The 12,392-nt window shown below is 38.6% G+C and overlaps 1 protein-coding gene across 1 annotated transcript in view; it reads left to right on the forward strand.

Annotated features, from left to right (window-relative positions):
- The window catches only part of LOC126359133 (MMS19 nucleotide excision repair protein homolog), a 224,822-nt gene that overhangs the window by 176,568 nt on the left and 35,862 nt on the right, over nucleotides 1-12,392 (forward strand). Inside the window, exon 14 of the mRNA XM_050007606.1 lies at nucleotides 2,557-2,725. Within this exon, the coding sequence (XP_049863563.1) occupies nucleotides 2,557-2,725 (169 nt within the window). The remainder of the gene's footprint in view (nucleotides 1-2,556; nucleotides 2,726-12,392) is intronic.

Raw genomic sequence — 12,392 nt, forward strand, 5'->3', positions numbered from 1 at the left:
AACATCCTGGCCGCCCCATTGTAGCTGGTTACCAAGCCCCCACAGAACGTATCTCTGCCTACGTAGATCAACACCTTCAACCCATTACATGCAGTCTCCCATCCTTCATCAAAGACACCAACCACTTTCTCGAACGCCTGGAATCCGTACCCAGTCTGTTACCCCCGGAAACCATCCTTGTAACCATTGATGCCACTTCCCTATACACGAATATCCCGCACGTCCAGGGCCTCGCTGCAGTGGAGCACTTCCTTTCACGCCGATCACCTGCCACCCTACCTAAAACCTCTTTCCTCGTCACCTTAGCCAGCTTCATCCTGACCCACAACTTCTTCACTTTTGAAGGCCAGACATACCAACAATTAAAGGGAACAGCCATGGGTACCAGGATGGCCCCCTCGTATGCCAACCTATTTATGGGTCGCTTAGAGGAAGCCTTCTTGGTTACCCAAGCCTGCCAACCCAAAGTTTGGTACAGATTTATTGATGACATCTTCATGATCTGGACTCACAGTGAAGAACAACTCCAGAATTTCCTCTCCAACCTCAACTCCTTTGGTTCCATCAGATTCACCTGGTCCTACTCCAAATCCCATGCCACTTTCCTAGACGTTGACCTCCATCTGTCCAATGGCCAGCTGCACACATCCGTACACATCAAACCCACCAACAAGCAACAGTACCTCCATTACGACAGCTGCCACCCATTCCATATCAAACGGTCCCTTCCCTACAGCCTAGGCCTTCGTGGCAAACGAATCTGCTCCAGTCCTGAATCCCTCGACCATTACACCAACAACCTGAAAACAGCTTTCGCATCCCGCAACTACCCTCCCAACCTGGTACAGAAGCAGATAACCAGAGCCACTTCCTCATCCCCTCAAACCCAGAACCTCTCACAGAAGAACCCCAAAAGTGCCCCACTTGTGACAGAATACTTCCCGGATCAGACCTTGAATGTGGCTCTCCAGCAGGGATACGACTTCCTAAAATCCTGCCCCGAAATGAGATCCATCCTTCATGAAATCCTCCCCACTCCACCAAGAGTGTCTTTCCGCCGTCCACCTAACCTTCGTAACCTCTTGGTTCATCCCTATGAAATCCCCAAACCACCTTCCCTACCCTCTGGCTCCTACCCTTGCAACCGCCCCCGGTGTAAAACCTGTCCTATGCACCCTCCCACCACCACCTACTCCAGTCCTGTAACCCGGAAGGTGTACACGATCAAAGGGAGAGCCACATGTGAAAGCACCCACGTGATTTACCAACTGACCTGCCTGCACTGTGACGCTTTCTATGTGGGAATGACCAGCAACAAACTGTCCATTCGCATGAATGGACACAGGCAGACAGTGTTTGTTGGTAATGAGGATCACCCTGTGGCTAAACATGCCTTGATGCACGGCCAGCACATCTTGGCACAGTGTTACACCGTCCGAGTTATCTGGATACTTCCCACCAACACCAACCTATCCGAACTCCGGAGATGGGAACTCGCCCTTCAGTATATCCTCTCTTCTCGATATCCGCCAGGCCTCAACCTCCGCTAATTTCAAGTTGCCGCCGCTCATACCTCACCTGTCTTTCAACAACTTCTTTGCCTCTGTACTTCCGCCTCGACTGTCACCTCTGCCCTTACTCTTTGCCTTTAAATATGTCTGCTTGTGTCTGTGTATGTGCGGATGGATATGTGTGTGTGTGTGTGTGTGCGAGTGTACACCTGTCCTTTTTTTCCCCTAAGGGAAGTCTTTCCGCTTCCGGGATTGGAATGACTCCTTACCCTCTGCCTTAAAACCCACATCCTTTCATTTTTCCCTCTCCTTCCCTCTTTCCTGACGAAGCAACTGCCAGTTGCGAAAGCTCGTAATTCTGTGTGTGTGTTTGTGTGTTTTGTTCATGTGCCTGTCTGCCGGCGCTTTCCCGCTTGGTAAGTCTTGGAATCTTTGTTTTTAATATATTTTTCCCATGTGGAAGTTTCTTTCTATTTTATTTACATCAGAACTAAACACAGAATTAGACCTGGTGGTATATTCCTTAAGACTGAGGATGAACCTTTCTCTTTTATGGAAATGCAGATTATACTCATTAGTAATTAGGCAAAAATAAAATGAATTTAAGGATGCAGACGACAAAACAAGAGAGGAAGTAAAAAGAGATCTCAACTTGCTATGTCACAAGTTGTGTCTTGACAGCTGAACGTTTCATGGTACAACTTTCGAAAAGTGCTGCATATGATTTAATAATGGGATCTCTAGCACTGTTCCAGTCTGCTGTGGATGCAGATGGTCATCACGTTGGGCAACGTTTGGAACCTGGAATGTAAACTTTGTATGCAGTTAAATAAATGTTACACTCTCGTGGAAATTTAAATTTCTTTCTATCAGTGGTTTGTTCATTATTTCTCTTCCGCAAGTGCATACAAATGTTTCCCCAAAGCTTCATTGTCCTACAATTTTTGTTGGGGCCCTCTCAAGTAGTGGAAGTTTTAATTGTGACCAGCCTGTATTTTCACAATAAAATGAGAAATTAACTGTTGATGTATCTTTGTTTTGCCAGGTAATTTTATTGGAAGGACTTATGGGCTCTATGAGACAGGATGTCAATTTACAATGCAGAGAGGAGCTGATAAACATCCTAACGTTGTTGAGCATAGAAACAAATCATATACATACCCACAGATCAGCAAGCCGTCTCATTGGAAATCTTATAAATAAAGCTCCAAATGGTATGTGGAAAAAACTGCATAGTTTTTAATTCAGATGCTTCAATGAAGGAATTTTATCCCACAGTCTTCTCTGTGTGCATGTTATTATTCAGAAATAATGTAACTCATTACAGCTAGTAATTTACAAGGCTGTGAAGTTAATTAGTCAGTTTAACCATTGTAGAACAAGAACATTAGAGCTTGGTGCTTTAATATACTTCATTTAATGTAATTTAATTGTGCATGATGTGCAATGTTTTACACTGGCACATCGTATCAGGGAAGGAAGGTAAACCTATGAGCAGTGTCAGGGAGAGGACAGAGCTCAAGCCTTTTCAAAATTACTTCATGATTGACAGTTTGGCAGGAGCATAGGGAAGTGCGGACCTGAGATGTCATACCCTGCATGAAATGCATGCGTAATCTGACAATTCATTCAGCTCGCTCAAACTCTGAAACTAATTACTTTATAAATATAAAACTCTCATCGATGTGCTATGGAAGATCTGCACTACGTTTTCATTTTAATTTATTAGTGACAGCAAATTATTAAGATGTTATACAGACATTTTATGAAAATGCATTTTGTGATGATGTTCTGATTTTTCAACACTAGGGAAACTTTTTTGTTATTCAAGCTAGGTGAACACATTAAGTGAGTGAAATTTTGGGAATATGTCAAATTTTTATCTACTTTAAACCGAAACTCTGTCAGAGTTTACTAACATGATAGAATTTCAATAAAATAGGATATACAATGGTTCGGTTATGCATCGAGTACTATGTGGTCTCCCATATGGTTTTGTTACTAGAAACAATTTGCTAGTTTTATAATTAAAAATTTATTAATTTTCCTGATTCATCTACTTACTTCTAACATAACAAAATATAATGTGTATGCATGTTTATCACAGTGGGAAAACATATCTTAAATAGGCCAACCAATATTTGGGGAAAGAACGAAAACAATACAAAAATATTACTTCAGTATTGCAGCAATTTTATTGTAAACAGTAATATTTATTTTTTATGATGTAGACTGAATTTCTGAGACAATCTTCATTTGGAATTAGTTGCTGCTGAGACCTACTTATGAAAAGATAATTTTGCTATGTAGCGGAAAAAACCTTACTGACATCATGTCTGTCACTATGACAGATGTTTGAAGTATCACTGTAACTGTTACTGTCGTTATTTAATGAAACAATAAAACTGTGTGAGACTGCCTTGAAAAGTCTTGATTCCTTAAGGGTAACACATAACTTACTGAGTGTAGGATTTTCCTGTGTGAAAACAATCATAAACAAGAAGACAAATCACATTCTGAGCAAATGAATCTGTATCCATAATCCAGTTATCCAAACAACATTCCCCCCTCCCCAAGAGTTTCAAGCTGCTTTGTTTTCCATGTGTATCTTATTTCTCAAACATTTCCTTTCCAGTCTTCACTATAGTGTTTCTGTTTGTATTCAGAGCTGCAGCTGTTCTGTATATTACGTTTTTTGATCTCAAAGTAGGCACATAATGCGTAAACCTTTTCTCTCATGTGGCGTTGTATGGCCATCCCCCAGCCAAGAGAATGAAGTGGAATTAGTCCACTCATAACTTTTGACCAACTTCTCTCTGAAATCATCTACTACCACACAACAAACACTAACAACAAATAAAATAACAACTCCTCCCATAGTAAAAAGACAACAAACAAAATTGCAGTGTGTAAGAATCACACAAGACAGCAAGCTGTCTGAAACACAAAAACTGCAAGCAGGAAGTGTTGTGGCGACGAGAGGGAGGTTTGACAACTTCTGATGGTTGCTATAGCTATAGGTATTGTGAGATTGGTGGAATGCAGTCTGTGCAATGAAAAATGACGTGACATAGCTTTTTAATAGTATTCAAGGAAAACTGAAACAATGAATATAGTGAAGTGATACTAGTGTTTATAGTGGAACTCTGCAGAACTTTTTTTTAAAAAAGTTATACATTGGAAAAGTAAAGCTACCGGTACAGGGCAGTTCCACATCAGTTGTGCAAATATTTGATACAGAGTCAGAAACTGGTGTGCTGATCACCTCAGCCTCCACTTTTAATCCTATGTCCTGCCAGGTTTGCAACATGTCACAGAAAATATTAAAGTTCATACTTTTCGTATGTTCTCTCTCTTTTATTCCATCTGTGCATTAAGCACATTGTCATTATAGCTCTTACACCTTACCATTGGATTTTCTTTGTTCAGTAATGGAACAGGGAACATTTTTTGGACCTCATGGTTCTCTAAAGGGAGACACTTCTTATTACAAAATGTAGGTTGATTGCACATCTGTCTTTCTCATTGTTGGTATGAAAATATGATTATGAATAGGTGTTGTGTGCTTTACTACTAATTCAGACTTGGATTCACCAATTCATTTTTTTCTTACAACAATGTTTACATCGCACAAACTGTTGTCATTTCAACAATATGCATTGACGTCCTACAGAATAATTACAGGGTGTATACGACCCGGAACAACTGGGAGATCCGGGAAAAACCCGGGAATTTTTTCATCCGGGAGTAAACCGGGAAAAACCTGGGAATTTTTTAGAATTCCGGGAATTTTTCATTGTTTTATTTTTCTGTTAACTTTTCGTAATTTTGACTGGTATGTACTGATAGTCTAACTAAGGAGATGACTGTATGCCGCTACTGCAGAATAATACTTCAACAATAAAACATAAGAGAGAGAGAAAAATGAATATAACTTAAATTGCAAAGCAAATGCGCCGTATACGACGACACACAGTGCTCATGCAAGCATCTGCCAACAGCAAAATGTGTCAAAGGCTTTAGGAAGACAATGCAATACTTCATAACAACAAATCGCCTCCGATGAGCATGAAGTCACAACTGTTTACATTGGATTGGTTTTAGCAGTTATGAGCGGGCTTTTGCGCATGCGCAGTTTAGTTGTGTTTGAGTTGTAGATTCCCCCACTTCTGGCTACAGGAATGTGGCTGTTTGATGTGCAAGCAGTCGCTGCAAGTGTCTAGATGCTACCGGGAAAAGGGGGCACCAAATTCATATTCTTGAGAAAAAAAGACTTGTGTAACAAAGCTCCTAGCATCCAGCACACGTTGGTCTATTGATTATTCATATTATTTTGAGATGCATCCCTGTCAGTTTTTGAACACATTTTAATTGCTTTCCGAATTAATCATAAGTTGATGATTGAATGCGTGTATAGTGTATGTGATGTCTCTGTCACGAGAATCGTCATCACATCTAGAAATAAACTTTTCGCAGACAAAAGGGGACGGGACTATACGAGCTGAGCAGAGTAAAGCCGAACTGTTGAAAGCCAATCGCTGTCTGATTATGTGGTTGACTGGGTTTGTAAATGATCAGCGTTGTTATAATTACTAGCAAAATCCATAAATTCAGACTACCAGAATGGAAATATATGACTAACAGGAGTAACAGGTGAGAAAGATTACATATTGTCTTCTCGGTGTATCCAAGAAAATGAAATTTTGACAGAAAATTTTAGGCCAGATCACTAAACTAGTAAGGACCAGTTGTACAATCCCCGGCTAGCAGCCGCTTAAGTTCTATTCTGGAAGTAATGCGGAAAACGTGTTGTACGAACGTGTAGCAACGCCTAACCAGAGAATAATCGCGGGATAACTAAACCAGTGATTCTGGTAGGGTTAGTGAAGTTAATCGGCAAACAGATTTTGACAATGGCAGGAATAGGTACAGAATGTGTGATGACAAGATTGTTTGTTAAAACGAGGAAGGAGAAGAAACGGAGACATCACATATATTATGGAAGAATAAGACAATTCCAAATTTATATAAAAAAAATTGTTATACTACTATTCGATCTCATGCTTGAGAAACTGGTGCTTATGAATGAAATGTGAAACTATTGATTGGCTGCTCCATGGAGTGTTCTGTGCACCACGGCCACATAGTGGATATAATTGGAAGGAGAAACAGCATTGGTTGTATTTTTTTGTTTTATTATCCACAAAATCGATTTTCAGTCACTTAGTGACCATCCTCAGTGCTGTAATATACAATTAAAATTGGTAGGCACTGGTATCAACAAGCTTAGAGCGATCACATAAACTCAAGATGTGAAACTATTTCCTAACATAAAGCTTTTTGCTTGTCGTAGGCCTTATAGGCATTTGATATTGGTACTTCATGAATTACATTCTGTCATGTTATAAAAATGACCATTTGTCCCAAAACAGTCTCGTTTATTTGTTGTGTGTTACAAAATTGCTGCAATATTAGAAAGGCCTATTTTGTTTTATCTAGCAGACAGCGACAAAATATACATAATCAGATCGAGAAACCACACCAGTCTTGGGTATTATTTGTATTAACAGCTTTTTCACTTTTAGATAATGACACTGATTTTTCATGTAGCAAAATGTTTGGCGAACTTTGATTAGGTAATAGATTCTTTCGCAGAAAGGAAAGCACGCCATGTAAAGCTGTAGTAAGATTGGAGAGAAAAAAAATGCTTAGAGCTAAGGACTGGAATGTATACTTTCTTGCTTGTCCCATGTCTTCATTGGTTTTGTGTCTCCTATATTTAATTTTATGTCACACAAAACAGCAAGTTATTAGCTAATAGGCAATAAAGAGTGCAAATTTTCTGAAGAGTTCTTGTTCTCTCGATTACAAATAATCCCATCCACTATTAATTGCGAATATTTTAAGAGGGGCAGGCTGTCAAACCGGCCGACTGGGAGTAGGAGAGGCCCCATAGACATTTCAATTTCCACTGTCCTGAATATAATTTGATGGCATCCATTACAAAATATACACTTTTCTATTCCACAGAGCAAAATACAGTGACGTGTGATAGAAGAATGCTGTATGAAGAGGCATGGCACTGCACTTTGGCACACTTAACCCCAACACATATGTTTAATCTTTTAGACTTTTCAAAAAGATGTGCATGCTACAAGATGAACATATTTTTGAAAATTCAATTTTCTTTTTTAGTATTGATCCGGTTAGCAAATATCATAGATCCAGAGCAATCTGAGTTATAGTGGGTAGTCCCCACATGACCCATGTTTACATTTAGTGATTTTGCTGTTTCCCCTACATTTACTCTCACTTCAAATGAAAACAAAATGGATGTCTGTGTCCAGGAGCTATCAAGTGAATTAAAATACATTCACACAATTACGGAGGGCTAAAATATGTTATTAGTTTCAGATTTTATTTCCTCATTTCTGACAGTTAAGCATTAATCACCTTGCAGAACAATGAAGTTATTTTTGTCTGTTTGCTGAAGAAATTTGACTTTTATTAACCTTTTCCGCCGAGGCAGTCAGTGTATTTGAAGCGAAATAGTGAAGCAAAATGGTTAATTCCACAGTACTGGCTAGTTTCAACTGTCCGCTGCATTTCAGGTGCACAATTTCATCTTCTAGCACGTATGGCATTATGCCATAATAAAGAACCAAACATGGTATAATACAGTACTAGTGCTCCAGGAAAATTTACATCCCGAAAACCACACTGAAAGGCTTAATATCAGGTCAAGGTCTACTTCAATGGGAATCTGGACATAAGAATGAGCACTTTTAGTATGCACTTTAAATGTGTACATTTTAGTATGGTTTCAAGAAATTCCGTTGCTCTTGGAGTATCCTCTGATGTCTTGTTTCTTTTATGACATGATGTAGGATATTTCAATGGTTTTACACGTACATAAATATGGGCTTCCTAGGTCAGGGTAGCTGCGCAAACGTGGTGTTGCCTGTTATCTACCCTCTCTGGCAACGGCTGAAACGAACGTGTTTCTAACAAGTTGCAGGAAAATATTGCGAATGGTAGTTTGAAAAGCGTTACTTTCAAAGTAAATATCCTTTTACATAAGTTGAACTACTTGCGAGACTCTACCATGAATTTCTTAAGTCACAGAACATTTGACACTCATTTAAAAATCAGCTCTTTGATGACAAGCCATTTAGAAGAATTTCGAACCCTGAAGATCAGACATTTATGTCATTATTAAAAATTTTCTGGCACATTTGTGTGATATATCTTAAAGTGTACCACGTGCAGAAAAGATCAACATTGTATGCGAAAGCTTTGCTTCTCTTGCAGCTTATAATCTTGGAGACCAAAGTTATATGTGAAAGCGTTGCTTTTCTTGTAGCAACACTATGTATATTAATTTAAACTAATAACTTTCCCTTTTTGTATGTTCATGCTACATAACACTGATGTTGATGTTGGCTTACTACATCACGTGTCCTATGCTCTGCATATCCATTGTCATTGGCTGCCGAGATCACGTGACATGAACTTAACTGGCTTACAAAAGCACATCGCAATCTCTATTTCAATTACTCGGAAAGTAACATGCAGTGTTTGATGGAATTCCATTGTATACTTTTGAAATACGAAAATACGCAGCATACAAGTTGCTGCACATCAAAGATGTTTCCAAAATGTGTCTTTTCCTGAGTTTCGTTTTCTAAATTACCGGTAAATTCTATGCCCGTGTATAAAACCATAACCATTAAAATGATTGATAAGTTTCGAGGGAAAATACACTGTCACTTGACATGGAAAGAGTGTGTTTTCACCTGGGAGAAAGTGTATTTTTAACCGGGAAGTCCGGGAGAAAGTATATTTTTAACCAGGAAATCCGGGAAAAATTCGGAAATTTTTTTCTTTGTCCGCGTATACACCCTGAATTAGTAGTTACAATCTGGGTTTCTGTGTTGGAATCGGAAATATGCTCTTCTTTTTTCATATATGAGCCACCATGTACTGCATCTGTTTCAACTGTTTCTATTTTCTTTTCTTCCATACTTCTCTCATTATTTTTTGCTGTTTTTGTGTTCTTTCTGTTGTCCAAGTGGCTTCAGTCTTGTTAAGTTTTTCTTGGAAGCCTTTCAAATCTTGCTATTTTTTCCTGAGTGGCAGTAATTCCTCAACATCTTCTCGACTAATTCATAGTTTGTCTATGTTACCTCCCCCCCCCCCCCCCCCAATAATGTATTACCCATTTTTAATTTACCAAGGTAAATAAATATTCTCATTCTGTTTGTCAGTCTGCTGTGATTCATCCTTTGCACAAGTCCATAGAAAGCTGTTCTTTTCTGAATCATATCAAATTTTTTCAATAGGTTCACTGTTTTTATTTATTTCTAATTTTTTTTAACTTGTCCCAAAATTTTCCTTAGCATTTTTCTTGCTGTGATATCCAGCACTTGCATCATCATCTTTTAGTTTATAGTTAGAAATCATGTTGTATTAAGTGCTTCAGGGTGAATTGTGATAGAGTAGTGTTAAGTTTAGCATTGAGGGGTGTTTATTTCTTATTATATACATCCTTAGTGAGGCAGCATGCTGTTTTCATCATATTAACTCTTGCTTTAGTAGCTTCCTTCTCTGAAATGTCTTGTTCAGGTGCTTCTCTGAGATAACCAAATTTGTTAGTTCTGTCATTTTATCCATATTTTTTCCATTATGTTGGGGGTGTCTTAATGTCTGTCATAAATCCGGTTTTCTCAAAGGAGGTTTGTAAGCATTCTTTTTCAGCTTTTTTCAGATATTTTATCTGTCTAGTAACTGTGTCTATGAGAAAAAATCGATAGGTGTGCAAGATGTGGAAGGTTGGGTTGGTCCAGGGAGCGTGTTCAGATAACCTAAGCTATAAGGCAACTGCATGTGATAAGTAGGAAATCCGGCCTCAAGTCCTGCTCTGGAACACATTTTCATACTTCACTTTAGGTAGTACATTTATACATATTACAGTTGAGTCTGAGGAAAAAATTTTGATGTTCCCATTGAGCCTGAAAAAAATAGCTAGGTCATCTGTAAGCACTAGACTGTTTATTTGTAGGTCCCTTTTGTAATCTAATCTAACTCCCTGATTTTCTTCTATCGACATTCACCATTTTCTTGTAACTTTTTCTGAAACACAATTAATTTAATAGCAGGAGGGAGAGACCATCTTCCAATTATGTTCTCAAAACTTCCAGAAATTTCACATGTAAATTTCACTTTAGATGGGCGTTTGTTAATGTTTGTTTAATTTGAGTAATTTTTTTACTGTCTAAGTCTAGTACATTGAGAATTTGAAGCAATGACTTCCTATTAACTAACAACAAGCTCCTTGAATGCGAGGTCACAAGTTCAGTTTTTTGTAAGGCTCATTTGAAAGTATTGTGTTAGTTATTATGACGGAAAAAATATTAGCTGCTAATGCTTGCCATGTGCATCAGGAGGGCAACAGAAATGAGTGTCCAGGAGGTACAGACATCAACCTTCTGTGGGATGTCTGTATTACACATCACAAAATGGACATTATCGACATTAAACAATGTTCAGAACAGACCGTTAACCAATATCATGAACACTGAATGAAAAATGCCGTGCCACAGTGATCACAAAGGTTCGCACTACAAGACTGAAGACAAACTCCTTGGTGTTAACAAACCATGCAGGTCATTCAGCGAGATATCCACTCTTAGAGAATGTGTGTAGAATCATATTGGTGTATCAGGGTGATGAGAACTGATGTAATGTGATGGCATGCAACCAAATGCGAAACAGTCTGTCGTGGAGCTTATTGTGAAACTGGTTCTCCCTTAAGGAATAGCTGCAGGGAGTGTTATAACTTGTTTTATAGACACAGAAAAAACACAGGACAAAAAGAAAAAACAACAAGAGAATGAATTTGTCCAGTGTTTGTAGGTGGTATGAATTTCGGTGTCATACACTTTCCAGGAGTTATAGTTTGCTCTAAAGAACTAGGATTTTTATACATAGACCAGAAATCAAACAAAAGCAAGTTTTTGATCAGGTAATGCCAAAAGCAGTGGTAATTACCATAGCTGTACTTCTCTTATTACCCATTTTTCCACTCTCAATTGCTGTGATCTAAATATTCCCTACTGCCCTTGCAAGATCACACACACAAGGAAGAATCATAGGAGGCAGAGCACCTCCAACTTCTCACAGCACAATAAATAACTTGCCAGCCAATTTACCATCCATATCAAGAAAAACTCTACAGAATTGAATATGAATGTGTTATGGCACTGATGGTAGTTGATCTTGATACAACTTTCTTATAGTTCAATTCTTTTATCCTGGCGGTTCGCACATGCCCGCCCAGACGCGGTTGCTGCGTTGCCAGTTGTACGCGCCAAAAGAAGAAGCCCCATAGTATAGTTCGCAAACTTACGTTTAGGGGGGAGCGCGCAGTTTATGAAGTAAAGCCGCCATGGCTGCATTAAGCCTTTCGCTGCGCAATTTTGTCATCATTGCACTGCTCGCTTGTGCAGACACATGGTGTTTCGACTGCTTTGACACACTTTAACATTCGATTTCATAAAAACTATTTGGCCCAAAAATTTGATTTTTACACATCTTGACTGATACCTTCCCCCCATAAATGACTTAATTTTATGTCGATATTCAACGCAGTTGTTGCGCAGCATTAGATATAGTAAACCATTGCACGAAATTTTGAAGAGTTTGCAGAGGTAGTGTATACTTTCCATATAGTCGATTTTAGTTGCACACTAGAAATTTCAAAAAATTACATTCAAACGAATAAAATTCATGAATTAAGACACTTCAATATTGTTTTTAAATAAAGAAAATATTAAGCACTGAACAAGGTTTGAACTCAGAACTTCTTGCTTAGCAGCTGTA

The sequence above is a fragment of the Schistocerca gregaria genome, chromosome 1 (assembly GCF_023897955.1).
Source record: "Schistocerca gregaria isolate iqSchGreg1 chromosome 1, iqSchGreg1.2, whole genome shotgun sequence".
Taxonomy (NCBI): Eukaryota; Metazoa; Arthropoda; class Insecta; order Orthoptera; family Acrididae; genus Schistocerca; species Schistocerca gregaria.